The sequence below is a fragment of the Xiphophorus couchianus genome, chromosome 6 (assembly GCF_001444195.1).
Source record: "Xiphophorus couchianus chromosome 6, X_couchianus-1.0, whole genome shotgun sequence".
Lineage (NCBI taxonomy): Eukaryota > Metazoa > Chordata > Actinopteri > Cyprinodontiformes > Poeciliidae > Xiphophorus > Xiphophorus couchianus.
In genome coordinates, this window is record NC_040233.1 from 3,945,475 (window position 1) to 3,967,768 (window position 22,294).

Here is a 22,294-nt window from a genome sequence, read left to right on the forward strand (position 1 = left end):
AATAATTGTCTTCTAAGCTGTATGATCTGCGTCAAACCTTTTTTTATTTCCTTCCACAAACTTAACAGACATATTTCAGTTAATTGGAGGCAAACCTGTGGATGTAATTTAAGGCCACGCCCAGAAGATACCAAGTTTTCTGGCATTTAGCAAATTTTTATAATTCCAACTAATCTAAACCAAGAGGTTTGATTTATCTTCAGACAATGAGAAAAATGAGTATGTCTTTTTATTTGGTGTATGTAAATATTTGGGTTCAACTTAAAATCTGAAAAGTGTGGCATTCACTTTTATGGTGCATTACCTTGGAAGTCCGAACTCGTAGCTGGGTGTCACCAATGGCTACTTGGTGACACCCAAGTAGCCATTGTTCATTCGTATTACCTCTTACGCTTTACTTTCCATAAGCAAACACCACTTTTAATTTGCTCAGTTTAGAGTTGCAGGCGCTGCAAGTAACATTGATTTTAGATGCACTCTGACTTGTGTGTCTTAAGAAATAAGCATGTTTCCACAATTTACTACAAAAACTGTCATTTGTACAAACATAAAAAAACATTAATATTTTAACCGCTTGAAATAGGTTGTTTTGACTACATATACTTTGTTTTTACTAGATTTTCTGAAATAGTATGAATGTTTGTATCCTGTGTTTGTGTTATGGGACTACGGGTGTAAATGATCATTTTGCTATATCCGTTTTATTTATTGCAACATTATTATGTGCCGTCCCATTTAAATAAACTCAATCAGTACTATTGTTGATTGAAGGAACTGCCATAATAGATGTCAAAGTCAGCGTTGAATAAATTTAGAGACATTCCAAGTGGGAAATCTGACTCCACAGCTTATTAAATAGATTTTTTGTTAAGAAAAATGAAAGCTATATTCCTTCCTAAATGCATTAAGATCTGTGGGCTAGGGGATATGAATACTTTTTCGAGGTACAGTGAATTTGTGAATGGAATTTATTTAGAAAATGCAACTAACTGTACCAGAGGTTACCTGAAGGCATCAACTCTGGCTCTGTAGTTTCTATACACTGCAGTGTTAGTGCCAGTGGTGTTTACCACCAGAACATCTCCAAAGAAGCTCACTGCAGCAGCCTCATAAAAACTGAGGGGAGGGTTTTTAAAGGGGCGCTGCCTTGTGCGGGTTTATTATTCTAATCCCCTTATTTTCATTCAGTCTCTGCATTTCACGAGACCATGTGTAACAGCTAATATGGTCAGTGCAGAGGATTCAGACCCCACAGGCTTTACACAGGGGTCCTGACATTCTGTCCTGTGTTAGGAGCGCAGTTCCTGATGGGAATGTTTGCTTGGCCATATACAATCCCTGGGGGGGAAAATATGGAATCAGTACATTTAAAGGATGTTCAGTTAAGTTTGTTTTGTAGTAAAATATAAATGAATCACAGAGGTTGCTGGTATTTACGTTTTTATGTCTTTTGGCTAGATCAAGTAGAAGGAACAATTCTGGGATGAATCAGAGTTGAGGTAAGAAAAAAAATGATTGGTTTATTTAATGAGGCTTCACTGAAAAGAAGCTCACATGTGATATTTGCAGGACAGGCGTCTCATCAGTTTGTACCATCAGTTTTCAGCCGGACTGAGATCCGAGCTGTTGTTGATCTGCCTTCGCTGAGGTGGAGTTTTAACGCACTTTTCTTCATTTGAAAGTTGCATCATCATCATTCTGAAGAAATGACCAAACCCTACTTTCAGTTCATGGTTGTATCGCTGAATCCAACTTTGAAGCAGTCATACACAGCCCCAAGTCTGCTTCTCTTTAAGCAACAGGAACTTTTTTTTTTCTGTCTATTTTTGGTTTAAGTTATGGTTCTAGTCAGACGTTTCTGTGTACAACTACTTTGGCTGGTTTCTCACAGTTTGCTTACAATGATTTCTCTTTCCCTTCATCTGTCAGACATTTATCTTGTGTGGTTTTTTATGTAAAAAAACAAAAAGGTCAATAGAACGAGTGTTGGGTCGAGTGTTTCTTTGCTGCCACAATGCCTCTTGGCAATCCAGTTTATTTCCCATAAAATGGTGTAAAATTTTATCACCAGATTGTAATGTAAAATTTCCCTTTGGTATTAATGAAATATGATTGAATTTGAATTGAATTGTGAGGGAAATGCATTTGTGCGAGCTCAACTTTGAGCAGCACAGTTGAAAATGAGACAGCGGTCTGGTATTTCCTCCCTGCACTGGTCATCAGCTTGGTCTCACATTGCTGTAGGATATACTGAAAAGCTACATGTGAGGAAACGGGGAATTAGAAAATACCCTTTAAAATGTTTATGTAAAACTCACATGAAAAAAAGTCAATTAAATTCAAACCACAGGAAAAAAAATTATTGACTGTTGGTGAGACCTTTTGTAAAAAAGAAAAAAAGAAAAAAAAGAAGAAGACTGTAGCGAGTGTGGTGTAGGGGATTTAAAGAGCTCTCAAAAGACTAAACCCATATTTTGCTGTACAGAAAATAATCTACAAATGGGGACCATTTAAAACGACTGCCAACATGCCCAATCTGACTGTGCAAGCATGTTTACCCTGAAAGAAGGCTGCAAGACGCTAAAAGAAATGTCCAAAAAACCCTAAATTTCATCAAGGGCTCTTGCTGATATGAAAGGGCATATATGTACATTTAGAAAGAAACTAGACATGTTTAACATCCATAGGAGGTATGCATTCAGGTAAGTGCAACATTTGTTGAAAAAAAAAAAAAAAAAAGCACAAAGTAGGAGTAAAGTTTAATGGAAAAGTAGGAGCATGACCAGGACATCTAGAATAATGTTATTTCAAAAGGTGTGACTAAAACCACATTATTTAGACAGAAGACATGTTTGGCTTCACACAAATACACAATTATATGGATGGATGGATGGATGGATGTATGGATGGATAGGTTTCTGTACGTTTTTGAGCTAGCACTCCCTCTGCTGGCCAAAGAGGGTATTTGTTTTTCGTTTTGTTCCTTTCCAAGTAAAACGAATAAAAACAACTTTAACACAGTGGTGAGTAAACTCCCTTGACTTCTGCCTCCAATCATCCACCCATCCTCCTCTGATGTTCCTCTGTAGGTCAGCTCTAACTACCATCTTCTTTTCTCTCGATCCAAATTTCTTGCTGGTTAGTCAGATTTACACCGCATTGTAAATGGATTTATGCCACTTTTTTCCACATTATACCCTAAAAGTTTTATTTATGTAATGGACCAGTGCAAACTAACAAGAAACGTTTTGAAAAATAATAAACTGATGTGTATTAACTAACCCAACTTTATTCAGGGAATTCAACACAGTGCCCTGCACTGCCTGGCCATTCTTCCTACGCTATTCTGCTTGCTTCTAATCTCACGTCACCGCTGAGTCTGGGCTTTCTCCCATTAAGCTTGATTCCTTCGACAGTATTTGAACTGGGCCAATCAGTGAACAGAAGGAGAAGTTGTGAACGATGTTGACGATTTTCTGTACTGTTTCAGAATTGTAGTCTGCCTGTAGTTTTAGCGATGACAGCAGAGGAAGTGGACAAAGCCATCCAGTACATGTTGGCTACAATTCCAAATATTGCATTAACATTAACAGTCGCCCTCTGTTGTCACTTTTCTGTTCGTGGTGGGTGGGAGATGTTTATTTACAGTCCAAGCAATTTCCGGTAAGCTTTACAGCGTCAAACTCGTGCAATACAATGGGCAAACGTTCAAGACTTGGGTAAAATTTAAAACCCCAACAGAGTCCACACCTCCAGAAAACAATTAATTCTCAATAGTCCACAGTGGAGACTCTCTGTACAAAGAAAAGTGTAGAACAAGGGGCTGGTTTTTACCAGGCTAATAACCTAATCTCCCTTCTCTCAGTAGCTAGCTCTCAGTGGGACAACTCCCCATTTGCTATACAATGCAAAACAAGATTCCTGTTAGAATCTGTTTTTGTGCGTGTGTAATCTTTCCTGAACAGAGGATCCTTGTTGGTTTTCCACCTGCTGCTGGCTACATACCTGACGGCAATCAGTGTTTTGTTTGGCTTTGGTTTTTAGTGAGCTGGCAGGCCACCATTTGGTCCCTGATGCCTAACCGTCACTGGTAGAGTCAAGCCAACTCCTGAATGTAACTTCCTAAGAGTTTCTTGGTTTTTTAAATGCCTTCTTTGCTCCTTGACCTACTACTCACTCTAGGCACCTCACAGGTTGGACTCTGGTGGTTCTCACACCTCACTGGCTGCTTATTCTGGACCTCCCATCTCTGTGTTTCATGGTCGTCTTCCTCCGTGTGATCACCTTCAGCTGTCACCGGTCTGCTCTCCAACTTACCCTGCTCAGAAAAACAAATAATTGCAAGATTCAACCTGCACAAACATGTACCTCCACAGATCCTACTTCCCTCTCCATGCCGAAACCTCTTCTTTGAACCGTAAGCTCATTGAATAATCTGCATCATCCTGCTTGTCAACTGCTAGTCACTCTTCTCTTTCTCTCCAGACCTTCCTGAGAAAACCAGAGAAACAGACTTGTTATTTTGCAGATTTGACCATGTTCTTTAAATAAACCTTTACCTATTCAAGAACTGCCTCTGATGCAGCATTTGGGTCAGAAAAATAGCTGATATCACAACAATTAAGGGGAACAATAGATAACTGGACTCATTTATTTCCTTGTGTAAAACACGCTTTCTAATTGCCAACCTGGACAACTACCCAAATGGCTCATGTCAATTTTACTGTTTGGGAGTCTTGTTGATGTTGGGAGGGGGGAAAAAAATCAAATTTTAACATTGTAGCTTCACATTTGATCCTAGCAGGGGTTGCATGAGAGCCTCTCAATGCTAAACTTTTGGAGTTGTGTCTGGAAGTGCCACAACTGCATCTCAATTAGATCAAATAATTGAGACTCTCAGTGCTGCACTAACCAGGGTCTATAATCACTGGTCCCAGTGGCTTCTGACCCATAAATGGTAGACTGGATTGAATTTGTTTGGATTTGTGTGTTCTGACCAGACTGCCCAAAAGCAGTCACACGACTCAGTTCCACTGTCAGCTGAGGAGTAAGTAGAGAAACATCTGTATGTGGTGCTGTTCGTGACATGGATAGTTTTAAAAGATGTCTTAAATGTTTGTTGGCAACAAGGGTGACACTCTTGTTCTTTGTTGCAGACCAGCAACACAAACAATGAGAAATTATGAGTAAAAGTAGTTGGTGACGTATGTGTGGAAATAATTGCCTTTGTGTTGGAAGGGTTGTATGTGGACAAACTTGTCGACGGAAATTGCACAGTTGTTAGTGGCGAGGATGGTGGAAGGCCTGCAAACCACAGCACCCAAGGGCATCAAAGGACAGCAGTACTCAACTCCAGAAGGCCACAACAGCCCCAGACAGACACCAGGCACTGCCCCAGGTCAGCCATTCACCATAAATGGAAGTAGGTCGTCAATGATGGAAAGGAGCAGCAGCCCCCAAGCCAAAGAGGCGCAGGGAGAGATGCAGGGCACCAATCTTCCCTGACCCTGCCACATCATCATCAACCCTGTAACCCAGAGTTCCCTGTACCCCAATGCTCCCTCCAACACCTGAAAGCAAGACCATCCAGCACCAAGCAGGGGAAACAGCACCCCCCCCAAAGCACCCAATACATCTGGCAGCTAAAACTCAGAAGGACCAGGGCAGGGAGGACGCATTACCACAACACCTGGTGACCCCCAGGAGGGGGTCAAGAGGGATGGACCCCCACAAGAGGCCCGCGCAACGTCTGTGGCCCAGGATTTTTCAGATGTATTTTGTACAGCTGCTGCAAAACTTTTGAGCAGAATAAGAAAAAAGCTGTACACATTTTGGCAACTATGAACTACCGTACATGGAAGCGTTTTGTGAAGCTAGATTCCATGATCAATCATTTTTAACCGTGCTGTTTTAAAATTTGTTTGGTTTGGTTGATGCAATCCATTGAGATCATTTTAAAGCTCCAACTGTTATTCCTACAGAACTGGTGCATGACTATGAAAAGTTAAAAGGGACCAAATTAAGGACACAAATACATCAGTAATCATTAAGAGAAAAGTAGATACCCTTTGAGCCTCACTGTAACCTGCCTGGCCAGACAGCAGCTTTGAGCCACAGTCCTGCAGTAAAAAACATGACTGTCAGGTTAACCAGTCTCTCTAAATTACTGGTATGTCTCAGTGAGTGTGCCTGGTTGCGACAGACTGGCGACCTGTCCAGGGTGACCCCGCCTCTCGCCTGGAACATTAGCTGGAGATAGGCACCAGCACCCCTCCCGACCCCACTAGGGACAAGGGTGTTAGAAAATGGATGAATGGATGGATGGATGGATGGATGGATGGATGGGTGTGTGTGTGTGCCTGGTTGTTTGTCCTATTTGTCTCTGTTTTGCCCCAAATCTTCCCATATAGCTACTATTTAACATTTGAATCAAAATGTAATTCTCTTTAGGCAGAAGAGTGCAAATATGGCTATATAGGCTTAATTTGGACTTGCATAAAAAAAATAGAGAAACAGAAGCACACAAGATATATAAATTGTGGAAAAATTTGTTTGGTCAAAATCGTAGGCTTGCACATACAGAATGAAAAACCTTTGAGAAAATAAGTGTTTGTTTACAGGTGGTACAATGTAAGAGGATAGCCCCTGATAAACTCTACCTATGGTGGTAGACATTTGTCATTAGTCACATATATTTTTACAGTAGACGGCTAGTTGGATAATTTAGAATTAAACAATCAATTTCCAAAGGGATTATGACACATCCCCAGGTTGAATTAATCCATAGTCTTTGTAAAAATAATACATTATGACTCAATTTTGTATCAGAGAAGTTAGATACAAAACAACCAAGAGTACAAATGAAAGGACTGGTGAAGGGGCGATATACTTACACAAAATGGGAGAAAATGGTTTGCATACTGGTACAAAATGAAAGTAAGAAGTGACTATGATAATGCCTAGGCAAAAACAAATCACTTACCTCTCGTGATGTCACCAAGCAAAATACACGCAAAGTAGAGTTTGCAGGTTTTTTTTCCTTCAGCCTAATTTGTTTCTAATAAAAAAGAACTATTTATTCTAGGAAATCCAGCAGTGAAAATGTAAATTAAATTTCGGAGCTATATTTTACATTGTCAATCAAAATTTTCTAGTCAGCAAACACACCACTGAATGGCAATTTTAACTAAAAGAAAGTGGGTAACAATTTTAAAATCCCGACTCTAGTTGTCTGTATGCACTAGTGCCTTACACAGCACAGCGTCTGGCTAGACAATCTTTGTCACCTTATTATACAGCATGAAAATACTGCTGTATAACAGAATGATGAAACTGAATAAAATGAGCACATGTGCATCCGCCTCTGACCCACAGCACAGACTCTTGGCTGAGCTGATAAGTCCCTCTTTATTCCACCGCGTGCTGCCATAAAAGCGCCAGGGAGCTCATTGTGCGGAGTGATCTGATACGGACTACACCCAGCCGCCGCCTCACTGCCCTGGCTTTCTTTGCTGCCCCAGCCTTCGCGTTGGTCAACGTCGAAGTGTGGGTTGGATTGGAGACTCTAAATTTGCCTGGAGATATCGTTCACCTTCCCAACTCTGTCTCTCTTTTTTTGGTAACATTACCCGCAAAGCTATAGTCTTTTTTTATATATAAATTTATAGCGTCAGTTTCTTGAATATGTCTTGGCAAAGCTACGTGGAAAACCTGATGGCCGATGGCAGCTGTCAGGATAGCGCCATTGTTGGGTATACAGACGCCAAATATGTTTGGGCAGCGCATGCCGGTGGTACATTCAACAATATCACGGTAAGTAATTAAAAAAAAGATCAAAAATTGGAGAGAACCGGTGCTGCTAGTTGCCATTACTGGCGCGCGCTTCCCCACGCGGACGCTCAGTAGCGCTAAAACCGTTACCTCGCAGGCTCTAAATGAACCCAGCTAACGTTACGGAGCCATAAGCTAACTAGCTTATCTGACGGTGGCCTGCGTTGGATATTAGACATGGTAGGAAAACACTGTTATATTAGACCTTCTGTGACAAGACTTCAGTTATCATGACAGGGTGCGGAGCTTAAATTATTTGCTGCTGGATTGCGTTTTAAATGATTTCGGAGCTCCAGCAGTGAACGTGAGGCTAATTTAAAAGCAGCTAGCAGACGGTGTCTGGCAGCAGAACGTGCATGCTTTTGTGCGCGCAGCTGCTTCGATTAGCTGAAGTTAAGCTGCTACTTTACCGGCTACCTGTGGTTCAAAAATCTCTGGCTAGTAAAGCGCAGACGGTACACGCCTTTATGTTCAGTCAGACCAGCCACCTGTTTGCATTGTTGGCTACAAGGAAACGAACCTTTTCGTTTTATGTAATGAGCTTGGTGCATAGCGACACAGTACAACACTCGATAAAAAAAAATATATATATATATATATATATATATGCAAAGCATAATTGACGATTTTCAAATAGTGTTGTCAGTAGCTTGATTTTAATTAATCAATGTTTCAAATGTGGAAGGATTATAGAATCTCATTTTAACAAATAGTGCTTGTGCTGCATCTACAGGTACTGCATGCAGCAATGCATGACTCTCCAACAAAATCAATACGAAAAATTAAAACTGCATCTATTTCAGAGATGCACCTTTAAGGTAACCACACCCACCCCTCATTACATTGAATGGATTCAAACTTAAGTGCTCCCAAACTGCTTCCCTAAACATTTAAACAATAGCTTGCGGTTTGATTCACTTCCGAGCCTTATAGACATAAACGGCGATAATTTTGTTACTTTCTGCATCTAGTAAAACGACTACCTATGTCAAAGAAGCTGCAGCACATTTTTTAATCCAATTGTTTTTGGTTTTTGTGTGTGTGTGTGTTTTGTCTTTCAGTCTCAGGAAATTGATGTCCTCGTCGGAAAGGACAGGGAGTCGTTTTACACAAATGGTCTCACCCTGGGCTCAAAGAAGTGTTCTGTCCTTAGAGACAGCCTCCAGGATGATGGCGACTGGACGATGGACATCCGGACAAAGAGCCAGGGAGGAGAACCTACATATAACATTTCTGTAGGCAGAGCTGGAAAAGGTAAAATTAAACTTGTATGTGGTGGGGTTCCTGAAATTGGGATTTTTAAAATTTATTTATTTTTACTTGCATACTTAAGAAAGCCACAAGTATTAACATCCCAATTTTTTTATTAACATAATAGGGACAGTATATATAAGTAAATGTTCCTTTAGTCATCAAAAGGCTAATTCTGTGATATTTGTGAGCATCTAGCATGAAGATTAAAACAATATTTTTCTCTTAATGCAACTATTTAAAACACTTCATTTTGAATTCTTAATTAACCTCATTGTCAAGATTTATTGTTGCATCTAATTAGCCCTCAGACACAACAGCAGTAGTTCTTCTTAAATGGCATATTTGAGGGGGAAATACTTTGATAAAACCTTTTAAAGTAGGGTTCTATGAGGAAAGCCAGTTCTATGAGTTAATATCTGACCTGTAGCTTACCTTTTAACAACTTATATTAGACAGAGGTTAAGGAACGGGCCACTTTTAAACGACTCCAGTCTTGAAAAACATCGTAGCACTTTATTCACCAATATTAGGGTTTTGGTAGATTCTTTGCATACAAAGTAGTGGGTTTTTTTTTTATATAGAGGACTCTGTAGGCTGTGGTCTGCAACAATGACCCTTCCTGACCATCTATAATAAAACTAACCTAAAATGCTCTGATGGCAAACAAACGTGACAGGGTTTTAGGTGGTCTTCTCACATATCCGTTTGACATTTCTGATCCTGGACTTGTCTGCGCCATGCTAAACTGACAGTCCAACCATCTTAATCCAGACTGAAGTCCAATAAAGGGATGCTTCAGAAATTTTGAAGCGAGATTTTGTTACATAAGCAGTTTGTATCCTGTCTGTAGAAGTTGACCTTCACAGCCTTTATTTAGTGTAAAGCTTTATTTCTAAGGTTTTGCCTTAAATTAGATTTTTTTTTGAAGAAGTAACTGACGAGCATCCTGACACCTTTTGTATTTTCAGCTTTGTCACAATCAGTTTTTAAGATCCAATTGCTTATGTTCAGCAAATTAATAAAGTCTGAGCCAAATTTAAAAATTCTTCAAAAATCTTTTTAATTAGGTCAACATTCAAATTGGTAGGAGGATATGGTGTTAAAAGGGTCTTTAAATAATGACTTAGTCTGGCTTGTGTTTTAGATGCATTTAGATAAGCTAAAAGCCTTGGAAGGCTTAATTTACATGAAAGCAAAGCAGAATCGATTTTAAAATGGCTGCAAACTTTCTTGCAGTATGATGAGAAGTCTTGTTTTTATTGGTTAGCAGAGACATTTGCCACATGAGTTTGCCTCTAGTTAGCAGAATTAGAAAGAAACTGTTTTAGCTTTCTAACTTTTTTTATTTTTTTGCTTTCTCCTGACTCTTGTGCATGATGTTTTCTTAAATGAGCATTAATTAAATGTTGCACCTCCTGGAATATTACAAGCATGGTGTGTCATCACTTTGTGGTTTATTCAAACATCATTTCTTACCATCAGACAGTACAAATAAGTCTTGTAGTTTTACTTGGGTAAAATTAGGAGTCACTGGGTCTTATACAATGTAATGTACAAGATTCTTAATTTCAATTTGCATTTTTACAGTAAATGGGAATGCAGCATGATCACTGTAGCTGCTATAAGATGCTGCAGGAATCTATAAATTCCAAGTGGTGCACATTTCTATTTCTTATCTGGAAAGTCTTTTCTTTACCTTTTTTCTTTTCTTTTACTTTTCTTAACTATCCTTTTTTTTTTCTTTCCATCTTTTCTCTTTCAGTTTTGGTTCTTGTAATGGGCAAAGAAGGCGTCCATGGAGGCGGCTTGAATAAGAAGGCTTACTCAATGGCAAAATACTTGAGGGATTCGGGCTTTTAATGCTTTCAAGCTCACGTAGATCCAAGTTGAGGGACAAAAAAGAACAGAAAAAAAATATTGCTGTTAAGATTTCTCCTGCGAGCAGTCAAATGTTTTGGAAACATTTAATAGCAGTGAAGAGTGATAAGATACTGTGTCACCTTTGTTCTCACCCCTTCATCCTGTATGGGGGACGGGGCTCTTCTGTTGTTCATTTGTCTATTTTTTTTTATTTATATTTTTTTTCCCCTTGTGCTCCAGTATTGGTTTTAGTCATGGGAAAGGAGGCGGTCCATGGTGGAAATCTTAACAAGAAAGCACATGCAATGGCTGAGTACCTGAGGAAGTCTGGATACTAAGCAACCTCGCCACCCCATTGGTCAACTTAGCAGCTCACTCCCACTCACCGTATTGTTGACACTACTTCCAGGATTTAGGTGGCAAACAGTGTTACTTCCTACCCAGTCTCCTTTTATACACAGTCTTTTGTTGGCTAAACTCCCTCATCCACTTTTTATTTTATTTTATTTTTTGACCTCCCTTTAACATTGTTTATCATGATTTTGACACTACAGTTATGGCATGTTTATCAACCAAACATGTTTTAAAGGAAGAAGAAGAAAAAAAGCTAAAGTGCATACTTAAAAGTGTAAAATAAATTTGGACTCCTAACGTAAACTGACTTGTTTTCTCTGTACACATCAATATACATATACCTTTTTGTTAAGCATTATTAAAAACATACCTCTAAAAAATGTTTTCCAGTATTCAGCATGCAGGCATTATGGAAGTTGCATGTTTGCGCTTTATCACAGCAAACTCAGCCCTGTTTCTCCCATGTCCTTCCACAGTACTTCAGCCAAACCATCTGTCATGCCTTTCTCTTAATATCCTATTGTTTCTTCTTTTTTTTTAAGACAGATTTCCCCTAATTGGCCACCTTCTGTTTCTTTTCTTTTACCGTCCATTACCAGATTTTTGTTTTGCTATTGTACCTGAATGTGGTCTTAAAGTAACTGATGTGGCGTTGGGCTGTTTTTTGAGTGTAACGTAAGGTTAGCATTACACCGATTTTATCATTTTTGATCCCATCTTGGAGTCTCAGTGGACATTTCATCTCTTGGCAGTTGAGATGGGGCCAATTCTCTCCTGCCATTTGTACATTTTTGCTGTAAAAATAAAAACACTACACCTTTGTGAGCTCGCCCTCCCATGTGGACCAACTTCCATAAGAGAGGTACTTTAGCTTATTAGAGGCAATTGTTGGCTGCCTGGAAACCACCGAGATGACTTCAGATGACTGTAAAACATGTAATCGCTTCTTTAGACTTCAACACTAAAATGTTTCCTCACTAACTGACTTCTTGCTAACTTTAATGTGCATTGATTACTACAAAGGCAATGTCATTTTTACTACAGTGTGAATGCATTTAGACTGTACACCGAGGCTGCTGGGCTCCAACACCTTGGGATTGTTTTTTGCCTTGTGCTTTAGTCATCAAAGTGTATTCACAACTTGTCATAGTATGGTACCTAGAAATATATTAAAAACAATGCTGTGTACACTAAACATTGAAAATGATGTTGGTTGGAATAAGAACATTTGTAAGTTGTCTTGTGGTTTCTTTTTTTTTTTCTGAAAAATGACTGTATTCTGTGCCATAAAATTCAATTTCTGATCTGATAATATGAGTTGGATTTGTACCTGCTGCCCAAGCAAGAAGTAACTTTAAATGGCACTTAAGGGATATTTTGGCATTGGTAATCTCCAGACTTTGTGGGATCTGTACAGAATTAAAACAAAGCAAAAGTTTGGAATATTTTGTCATCTTTTAAGTTGAACTTGATTTTTTTTTTTTCCATTTTGTTTAGAAGTTTTTTTTCAAATGCCATGACTTCAGATTAAATAAAAGGTAATCCAACCAGAGATGAGAGCCAGGATGTCCAGTCTTTTACCCTGTGTCAAATTGTATACAGATTGCTAAAATGTAAGCTATAGTCTCAAAGTCTCAATTTTCTTTTTACAAGGTGTTTAGAGAACATTAAATTTAAAGTTCTTGAGCATTTCAAGAACTATAATAAATTGAAGGACCGTTTAACCTGTACTAGTACTTGGATCTGGGAATGACCTCACTTTTTTTTTTTCCAAAGTTCAAAAACCAGTGAGATTTTGGAGTTGAAATCTGTAGTTAAAAGGGCAGTATGTTTTATTTTTGTACTATCAAATGATGTGGCAACATGGTTCCCTCAGGAAGGTTTTATCACCCTGTATGAGATATGAGACAAAATGTGGTACCTGATGTGAAAGGATAACCCTCTATTAAAACCTAAGAAGTAAGGGGGCTGTTAGAATATATTCCATACTTTTGTCTCATCCATTATGTTATATCATTTGAGATTATGGACACCCGTATCATCTAATTGTACAGCATGTTAGAAGGAAGATCATATGCCTTATGGCGAGATGGATTCATTAAAATACATTTTATTTGAAGTTCAAAACATTGGGCTTCTGGATAGGCTGAGTACCAATTTTTACTTTCATCTCGTCTCATTCAACAATCACTATTTACTGGTCCATGAGCTAATTAGCACAATTGTTAACACCTGCTTTATTCAGGTGTTTACCAGACCATAACTAGGACTAAGGCTGTGTGCTCTGTTTAAACATACTAACTGGCTACAGGGGTCAGCTTACGCGGGACACTGCTGAGGCCATTTGCCTGTGTGCAGCGCTTTCTTTTTTTTCCCTTCCCTTCAATGGCGTGTAGAGAAAGCAGGGGGGGTGAAATTGTAGCAAATTTAGGACTTCTTGTGTTTCTAATGTCACTATGCAACTGTGCAAAACTGACAAGGCTTAAGACATTAGATGAATCTAGAGGAACCTCAGTGCACACCAAAAAGCAACCTGAAAGAAGTCATCTGCTTCATGGAAGACTCTTAATTGGACAAAGCTCCCTGAAAGACTCAAAACTCAATGGAACCGACTCCACAGAGGCGGCGCTGGATGAAGCGGACTACCAAGCCGACATGGGTAGGTGTTGCAGAATTTAAAGCATATTTCACTTCTAAAAAAAAAAAAAAATTGTAAATGCTGTAGTACATATATACTTCATTTTAATTAAACTGTGCTTTATTTTAAAAGGCTGGCAGACCAGACAACTAATGGAAAAGAGTGACTGGCAAAAAATGGCAATGGAAAACCTGCTAAAAATGGAGTCAAAGGTTGAGTGCACGCAAGATTCTATGAAGCTTCTTGTTCACGATGCTGCCTCTACCCCTGCATCTCTCATCCTTGTGGACCGGGGTATGCTTATATTTCTTTTTTTTAACTCTTCTGCACAGCTGTTGCTAGTTTGAAATCTAAGCGGAACAGATGGGAGCTATGATATTTCAAGTAGTCTCTGTCTTGTCCTTTTCAGGTCACTTGTCTCCTCTGTCTCTGACAAAGTTGCCCTCAAGCTGTGGTTACACCATTAGGTCAACTCAGAAAGATCTGGTCTTGGTAGCACCCTATGATGGCTGCTTTGTCATTATTCAGGTGGGATTCCTATTATGGATATTCTACACATCTGACTTATCTGTGCTGTTCTTATCATGCAATCACACTCTGATTGCAGGAGAACTACTATGTGCTCCCGTTGCTCTGGTGGGGCCTGCCTGTCAGAATGTCATGTCCTTTAATGGGACATGTGTCACAAAACCCTCCAATGGTCACTTGTCATGCTGAGGGCATGGTTGTGAAAACGGAGTGGGTCACATCTGCTTCAAAAATCAAAGTAAATGGTAAGTATTTATGTTAGCTGTGGTGTTCTCTAGGTGTGCTAACTTACAGATACATTGTTGTACCGTTATCAGAAATTGGCTGGAAATTTAGAACTTTCATTTTAAAAAATCCCCGTGACAGGAGTCTTTCTAAAATGTTATTGGAATATTGCCAAGCAGTGAAAACTTGGACTCTCTTATGCAAGTGCATACATTGAGCCTCAGGTTAGCACTGCAGTTTAGCCTGGAGTGCTAACTGCAGGCTAAACTGCAGTGAGCCTGAAATTTAAGGTTTAATTTTCAGCCTTAAAACAATTATCAGCTTATCACTTTTAAGATTATCTAAAAAATTGGCTGCATGGAATTAAAATAGCTATTTTTAGTGAAACAGAATGATTTGGAGTAAACTTTCTCTATTCACACTGGTTTCAGTGTGGAATAGAACTCTTAAATTGGTGTGGACCCAGGATTATTAATTTAACTTGACTTATTTTTTTCTCCTTCTGTAGTAAATGGAAACTGGGAATCCCTATTGACAGCTGCACAACGCTGTGTATTTGGTATAGTTGAACATCCAGAAGGTGTTGTTATATCTGTGCGCTATGCACCTTGCCTGGCAAAGAAGGTAAATTTTAAAACACAGATCATTCTTCTAAGGAGGTGGGGAATGAAATTTAATAATGGTGACATCTGTTTGCAGGATGGAATGCACTCCCTTGAGTTGGCTGGAGATATAGAAACCAAGGTTTCATGTCCATCATTGTTGGCAACTCAACTCAAAGGGACAGAGAGCCAAGGAAGAAGTTCTGTGCAGGAAAGTGAAATGCCAGGCAAATGGGTGTATCCATTTTCCACATCATATCCATCTTTAACACTTCCTCCTGCTCAAGTAGCATCTCAAATTCCTAGTTTTTCTCAAAACCAGAAGATCCCAAGCAAACCAAATCAGGGTTCAAATCTGGGGCAGCTTCCGTACACTCATTTTCCAGGTTTTCCTTATGCTTACCTTCAAAAGCCAGACCTCACTACTACTAAACGGCCACAGACCACTAAACCTTCAAAATTCAAAGTTACTAAATCTGCAGATCATTTTTACCCTCAGACATTGTATCCCCACTCGCCTTTTCCTGCAATGCCACGAATGATGCAACCTGTGACCAAATCGCCACATATTCACCAGAAACCGCCTGCCAGCAACCTTCAGATTCCAGAACAGATATTTCCTTCAACTTATACAGAAGCTTTATCCCTGCTCTCAAATTCTTATCCACTGTATCTCCAAAGATTACTTGACAAACCTGGGCCATCATATCCTACGATGTCCGAGAAGGGTCAAGGTGAACACATGCCCTTCCATTTATTTTGCTCTCAACAGATGGCGGCTGCAAAACCATCTGTACTTTCTCAGCTAGTATGGCCTGAAATGTTTAAAAGTGAAGTGCACCAGCTATTTCAGCTTGTGTGCATCCAGATGGAGGCAGCCTTAAAACCTCCAGATGTTTCAAAGCCACCATACTCTGGCACTGTGAAGGGCCAGGTATATAAGCCATTCAACCTCTTATGTGCCTTGCAGAAGTCTCAGCTGCAACATTCAAAAACACCTCAAGGTCAAGTGTATTACTCATTTTACTTGTTCTGCCACCAGCAGAAACGAGCCTCAAAGCCTGCTGATGTTACACAAGAAACCCCCAAAGGCAATCTATACCAGGCTTTGTACCCCTTCTATTTTCAGGCATCTCAAAGACACTCTGGAGTTGATGAACCCTCTCAGCCTGTGAATCCGCAAGCCCAAATATACCCACAGGAAACTCGGAAACCTGCTGTAACTGAGAAACCACAATCGATGACTCCTGAAGCCCATGTATACTCACCATACTTTCCCTTCTATTCCTACCCAAAACCAACCCAGAAGCCTGCAACCCGGCCACCACAATCAGCAACTCCTCAAACTCCAGTATACACACCATACTTTCCTTTCTATCCCCACCCAAAGCCAACCCAGAAACCAGCAACTCGACAGTCACAAATGGCAACTCCCCAAGCACAAGTACACCCACGGTTCTTTCCCTACTTTGACCAACCAGCGCCACTTCAGAAACCTGCTGTAACTCAACCACCACAATCTGTAACTTCTCAACCCCGAGCATATCCATCGCCATTCCCCTTCTATTCCCAACCAAAACCAACCCAGAAACCTGCAACTAAGCCACCACAATTGGCAACTCCTCAAGCTCAAATATACCCACCGTTATTTCAGTACTTTGATCAACCACACCCACCTCAAAAACCTGCTGTGACTCTGCCGCCACAACCAGCGACACCCAAAGCCAGAGTATACCCACCATTTTTCTACTTCGATACCCATCCACAGGTGGCTCAGAAACCTGCTGTTACTCAAGCCCCACAGCCTGCAGCATCTCAGAACAAAGTTTATGAGCAGTTCCCCAACATCTACCCCAAACCAGAGCCACCTTCAGTGCCCGCTACAGTTTCTCAACCCCAACAGCTACAACCTCCTTGGGGCCAGGTAACGCAGCCATTCTACTCTTATCACCTATGTACCCTTACACAATCAAAGCCAACTTCAAGATCTACAGCTGAAGATCATAAGGACCAAGAACAACAAAAACAAAGGTGCTTTTATTCTCAGCTGTTGCCTGAGAATCAGCTGGCAAACATTCCAACTAACACTGCACAGGGATATGGACCCTGTCAGCAGTCTGAACCACCAGCTGTGGAAATGAGTGAAAGAGCTTCCCTGGCCAACCATTTCCATTATTTACAACCTCCTGTTGCAAACCCTCTTCAGGGCCAGTTTATAAACCCCTTCAACATGTTTTATTACTCACTGCAACCTCATGCTATGCAGCAGTCTGATGTGCAACAGTTTGCTGTTTTGTCAAGTGAGCAAAAAATGGAATCTCCCCCATCAAAACAAGGTAACCCTGTTTACTGTCCTCAATATTGTCCTTCTGTATTATCCAGTTGCTGTCTACAAATAGCTTTGCATCAGCATTTTTACATTTCTATCCCAGGTGACGGTAAAGCTGAACCTCAGTTGAATACAAGTTTCTTGCCAGTGTCTCATCCTATCTTTAGCCAAGGCTTGGAAACGACTGAAATTCCACAGAAACCTTCCGCACCAGTTCTGCAAGCTGGAAGAGCTTCAGCACAAATTTCTCCTAGGGCACGTCAAACTTATGATGCATATGAATACTTTCTCCAACCACCAGATGGCATTGTTGCACTACCCAGGAGTAGTCTTGCCATGATTGCAAATGAAGAGCCAGTTTCTTATTTTGGAAGTGAATTTCCAAATCCCATGTGGTCACATGAAGCACAAGACATGGTACTACCACACTTGGAACAAGGGAAATCTGAGTCTCCCAATGACCCGTCTCAACTGTGGATGCCTGATGGTGAACAGGTGAAGCCAGTTGTGCAATATGAACCTTTTAACATCCAATTTCCTGAACAAACTATCCATTCTAGGCCAAATTTTATGCCTCATCTTGGCCAACATGGTCTACATGTAGGAGAGTTACAAAATAAACCTACTGCTGAGCAGCGGTCATTGCACAAATCTGAATATAAAGGTTCAACACATCGCAACTTTAAACGTGCAATTGACAGGTTTTTCTCTCCTTACTATATGCCTGGAGATTCTCCTGTGTCGAATAGCTCTGTGGGCCTTAATGGTACTCAAGAACAACCATCTGAGACGGGGTCAAATAATTCCACCAAAGAACACAAAGCTCAAAATTTGTATTCAGAACCACGAAGTTATGTCCTACTGCAGCATGGCCCACCAGGAAAGGAGCCCAACCGTTTTGGAGAGTTGAGTTATGGCACAAACTCAAAAGCCCTAAAACTAAGACAAAATTCTCATCTGCAAACTTTAGAGTCTTTGCAGAAAAAAAGACAAGAATTAAAGAGGTTGGGGAAAAGACTACCTAGTCATTCACTTGGTAGCAGCTATTTGCAGAGGTATGGTGACTCATCAGGTTTGTTTATCTCGTCTGACCCTAGTACAGTAAATTTGCACCATGAACAATCTTTCAGTGCTGACAAATTAAAGCCTGAAGTTCTGAAATCATTTGATGACCTCTGGAAGTCCCGAACACCTTCAGATGTCAGAAAATTGTTTCTAGCCAATGTTCCAGAAAAGACAGAAGTGAAGAGTGCTGGACCAGCTAGCCACAGGTATGTTCTTAACTTTTGAATGAGTCTTCCATATGATTCTGTTGGAATAACTTCTTTCCCTGATTCTTGCAGAAATGGACAAACGTCTTCAGATGGACAAAAGAAATTTAAATAAGAAAAGAGTTTTCTTTAATAAAAAAAAAACTACACATGTTTTTTTGTTTTTAATATTTGTATTGGGAAAAATTGTCAAACTACACAGCTCCCATGTGATCTGACATTTAGGGTTTGGTAAATATTCTAAACTGGCATTGTGTTAAATTGAAGACCAAGAGGGTATTGCTGGTTTTAATTTTTGTTCAAAGACTATGCAAATTCTGAACATTTATTCTCATTTAAACATTCAAATTCAGTGTCTTGGCCTTCAAATAATGGCATTTAGCTAGAATATTCACATTTTTAAAGTTTCAATTAGGCAAGGGTATATAAGGGTAGAATGAAGACAACTGTTTCAAAACGTGTGCTTAGGAGACTGACCTTTTAAACTATAGCTGAATCACATGCCTCCCCACATTCACTCCTCTTCCAGCTATTGGAAATACTCCTGGGTACAAAGTTGTCCTGTTTGCACGAGTCAACATGATTGACAAATAGGGCTGTGCACTTTGTCAATAATGTGAAGTGTCCTCATTGACCCATAAGGTAATATTTTCTTTGCCAGCAACATTAGGTACCCAACTTAATTTTCAAAAAAGCACAGTGAAGAGTTAAAAACAAGGACTGATCTTTATTAAACACTTGCATGCAAATCTAATTTCTAGTAATCTTGTTTCTTTACCAAATGCTCACATGACCAGTTTCAAACTCTATTCTGAACCTAAGAGTATTACAACACACTTGCAGCAGTTCCTCTAGTACCAGTGTTTTTAAAGCAACTATAGAGTCTTTAGGAGCTTAAGACATTTAGAAGAATCTGATCCTTCCTGGGCACACTTTCACTGGAGCAACAGGAGCTGCAGGAGCATTGGCTACAATGGAGGCAGGTGCTTCTCTCTTCACCAAAGCGACGGGGACTTCCACGCTGGCTGACGAAGCGTCTGAAGACGAGTCATCAGCAGCTGGCGAGGGAATGGCAGGCTCAGCAGCAGGAACAATTAGAGCGGGGGCAACGGGGACCACTTCAGCAGATTCCGCAGATTCTGACAAATAGTTGCTCATGTGGGGGTTGTGGAGGGCTGTGAGTTTGTGGTGTCCAGCGCCGTGCTTGTGAGAAGCCCTACCAGGGTGGATGTGAACTTGAGGTGGCAAGATGGGCCCTATGGTGTTGTTTGCATCCACAAGTGGCATCTGGAAGTGGAATAATGTCATTTAGCTTATTTGGTTAGACCGGGTCATCTCAAATTACAGGAATTTAAAGTGTTTTACCAGAGTGGAAAACATCTTGCAGTTCACGCTGGGATCCTTTGTACCTTCGGAAATGCAAATTCCACGTGCCTGAAAAGGAAGTTGGACTTTTTAATGTCATTTACCAGCTACTCCTACAGACTTCACAATGTTGTCCACTTACAGCCATAGTGTCATTCAGGGGTGTGCAGGTGTCATTGATGCAATTGGCCTCAACTACAACAAATTCTGCCTTGTACCTTTTCCCACCAGCCACAACCTGAAAGGCATTTAAAAGGTTGAAGCATGCTTGAACTTGTGGTTGCATGACATTTACATGCCGAGACCCACCTGTGAAGACATCCTTCCAATCTCCAAGAGCGAATACGTCAAATTTTGTGTCTCATTGTTGAGTTTTGTCAGTGAGGCTTGAACAAAGTCCTGCCCCTGCGTGTGGTTCAGAGGAAGGAGGGTAGAGCAGCCAAGGCACAAGTCCTCTCTGGATTCTAAACATCAACCAGGAAAAATAGCAAAATGCTATAAATCTGTGGTGATTTTCGTGTGATGCCGGTGTGCTAACGCTTACCTTCTGTTTTACATTTGAACGCCAGGACGGTGAAAATACCGGCAACCTTTTTTAGCACCACATCGCAATCCCCTTCAATCGCCTAGAGATGCACAAAGAATCAGTTCAAACAGCTGCTGATCTTGTAACATAAAAATCTTACTCTTGTCTGATTATCATGTCTTGTCTGGTATGGTTGAGCCACTCTAACTCATCTGTGGAAGAATAATCTGCGTTCTCACCGTCAGATGTTTGGGCCTGACTGTGCAGTTGGCAACAGGTGTGGGGTCCAGTACATGACAGTCGGTCTCCAGCAATTCAATTTCCAGGACATATGTATTGTTTCCATCAGGCTGTAGGCAGATTAAATAAGACAAAATATTACTTAAGTTGTTTACCTCTATATTTTTCTTTAGTTCTTAATAGGACACAATTATCCTATTAATCTGAGATTCTCACATGTACACCTGCTGACCTACCAGAGTGTGGATCTTGATCTCTTCGATCCGGTTCAGCGCGTACTTGTAGCCATGAGTGTGCTGTGCGTTGAGGTAATCCTGAGCCACCAGAGCAGCCTCCTCTGCCTCAATGGAGTCGCACTCGGGCAGCAAAATACTCGGCTGAGCCCATATCCCCCCCAGTAGTCCCAAAGCCACAGTGATGCCCAGGAGTTGCATTTCTTTTCAAGGCACAGTGCGATATCTGAGAAACGAAGCAAGCGGAAAACGGAAAGAAGAGGCAGAACTCTGGTCGCCTGTGTTGTATTTATTCTGCACTTTAAACCGGTCCAAGTTAAGCACTGCGATCTCTCCTCCTCCTGCGTCACAAGTGGGCTGCGCTCTGCATCAGGAGAGCTGCCAAGACAAATGGACACAAAGTCTAGGATGGAGCAAGTGACCATCAGTTCAAATCAGTAGGTAGGACTTTACGATAACGGTGCAAATGAAATGTCGGGATCACGATGGAGGTCATGGAAGGATTTCCTGTTTCTCATCATGAGCTGATCAGTTCACTTCTTGATGTATGGAATTACTTCTCAAATAACAAATGACTGGCTAGTAAATGTCGAGCTACGTTTACGTCACATGTGAGCTGAAATCAGCGGTCATTAATGGTTTCTAAGAAGACTTTGGGTTCAAATCTCACTTAGGGCCATTTTGTGTGGACTTTGTGTGTTCGCCCCATGCATGTGTTAGTATTTTCCTAGTAGTGCCGTTTTCTGTCACATTTCACAAGCATGCGTTTTATCTTTACTGGCCTCTCTAAATGGTCCTCCGGGGGGGGGTGTCTGTATGTGTGTTTGGTGGTCCGTCTCTGTTGACCCCATGATGAACCCGTCCAACTTCCACCTTTTGCCTAATGAACTGCAAATGTTTGTTTTAAATAATGTGATACTTTGGTACACCTTCTCCTGCTTCTATAGCGCATGGCAATGGCGATTTGAGCAGCAACAACTTTTTATTAAAAAACAGTGACCTGGAGCCATTCAACATCAGTGTCGACATCATATTTGAT

At 40.6% G+C, this 22,294-nt stretch overlaps 3 protein-coding genes and 1 long non-coding RNA gene across 6 annotated transcripts; 3 read left to right on the forward strand and 1 right to left on the reverse strand.

The window, feature by feature from the left end:
* The first annotated feature begins 4,138 nt into the window (after positions 1-4,138).
* Positions 4,139-6,149, forward strand: LOC114145866 (uncharacterized). The gene is made up of 2 exons (XR_003595783.1): positions 4,139-4,417; positions 4,486-6,149. It is a non-coding gene; the product is annotated as an uncharacterized LOC114145866 (long non-coding RNA).
* Positions 6,150-7,445: 1,296 nt separating this feature from the next.
* Positions 7,446-12,741, forward strand: LOC114146473 (profilin-2-like). 2 transcript variants are annotated; one of them, XM_028020538.1, is made up of 3 exons: positions 7,446-7,812; positions 8,892-9,084; positions 10,847-10,988. In XM_028020538.1, exons 1-3 carry the CDS (start codon positions 7,684-7,686, stop codon positions 10,942-10,944), a joined length of 420 nt encoding a protein of 139 aa, XP_027876339.1. In that variant the 5' UTR covers positions 7,446-7,683; the 3' UTR covers positions 10,945-10,988. The 2 variants fall into 2 exon arrangements, with proteins under 2 accessions (XP_027876339.1, XP_027876338.1); XM_028020537.1 differs by lacking the exon at positions 10,847-10,988 and adding an exon at positions 11,185-12,741 and having other exon boundaries at positions 7,456-7,812.
* An 849-nt stretch (positions 12,742-13,590) lies between these two features.
* Positions 13,591-19,757, forward strand: LOC114146474 (uncharacterized). Of its 2 annotated transcripts, XM_028020541.1 has the most exons (8): positions 13,591-13,957; positions 14,069-14,230; positions 14,346-14,464; positions 14,544-14,709; positions 15,198-15,313; positions 15,389-18,675; positions 18,751-18,891; positions 18,964-19,757. In XM_028020541.1, the coding sequence occupies exons 1-8, from the start codon at positions 13,684-13,686 to the stop codon at positions 19,004-19,006; spliced, it is 4,308 nt and encodes a 1,435-aa protein (XP_027876342.1). In that variant the 5' UTR covers positions 13,591-13,683; the 3' UTR covers positions 19,007-19,757. The 2 variants fall into 2 exon arrangements, with proteins under 2 accessions (XP_027876342.1, XP_027876341.1); XM_028020540.1 differs by having other exon boundaries at positions 15,389-18,891.
* Positions 19,599-21,547, reverse strand: ahsg2 (alpha-2-HS-glycoprotein 2). The gene is made up of 7 exons (XM_028020542.1): positions 21,259-21,547; positions 21,022-21,132; positions 20,801-20,882; positions 20,566-20,720; positions 20,399-20,494; positions 20,257-20,325; positions 19,599-20,178 (listed from the first exon to the last, which is right to left on the reverse strand). The coding sequence occupies exons 1-7, from the start codon at positions 21,454-21,456 to the stop codon at positions 19,795-19,797; spliced, it is 1,095 nt and encodes a 364-aa protein (XP_027876343.1). The 5' UTR covers positions 21,457-21,547; the 3' UTR covers positions 19,599-19,794.
* Between the last annotated feature and the right edge of the window lie 747 nt (positions 21,548-22,294).

Coding starts and splice junctions, on each gene's coding strand:
- LOC114146473 (XM_028020538.1), top strand. CDS start 7,684: ATGTCTTGGCAAAGCTACGTGGAAAACCTGATGGCCGATGGCAGCTGT. Junction 7,813..8,891: donor GTACATTCAACAATATCACG/GTAAGTAATTAA, acceptor TTTGTCTTTCAG/TCTCAGGAAATTGATGTCCT. Junction 9,085..10,846: donor TGTAGGCAGAGCTGGAAAAG/GTAAAATTAAAC, acceptor TTTCTCTTTCAG/TTTTGGTTCTTGTAATGGGC.
- LOC114146474 (XM_028020540.1), top strand. CDS start 13,684: ATGGCGTGTAGAGAAAGCAGGGGGGGTGAAATTGTAGCAAATTTAGGA. Junction 13,958..14,068: donor GGACTACCAAGCCGACATGG/GTAGGTGTTGCA, acceptor TTATTTTAAAAG/GCTGGCAGACCAGACAACTA. Junction 14,465..14,543: donor GCTGCTTTGTCATTATTCAG/GTGGGATTCCTA, acceptor CTCTGATTGCAG/GAGAACTACTATGTGCTCCC.
- ahsg2 (XM_028020542.1), bottom strand. CDS start 21,456: ATGCAACTCCTGGGCATCACTGTGGCTTTGGGACTACTGGGGGGGATA. Junction 21,133..21,258: donor AGATCAAGATCCACACTCTG/GTAGGTCAGCAG, acceptor ATCTGCCTACAG/CCTGATGGAAACAATACATA. Junction 20,883..21,021: donor TCAGGCCCAAACATCTGACG/GTGAGAACGCAG, acceptor GTGCATCTCTAG/GCGATTGAAGGGGATTGCGA.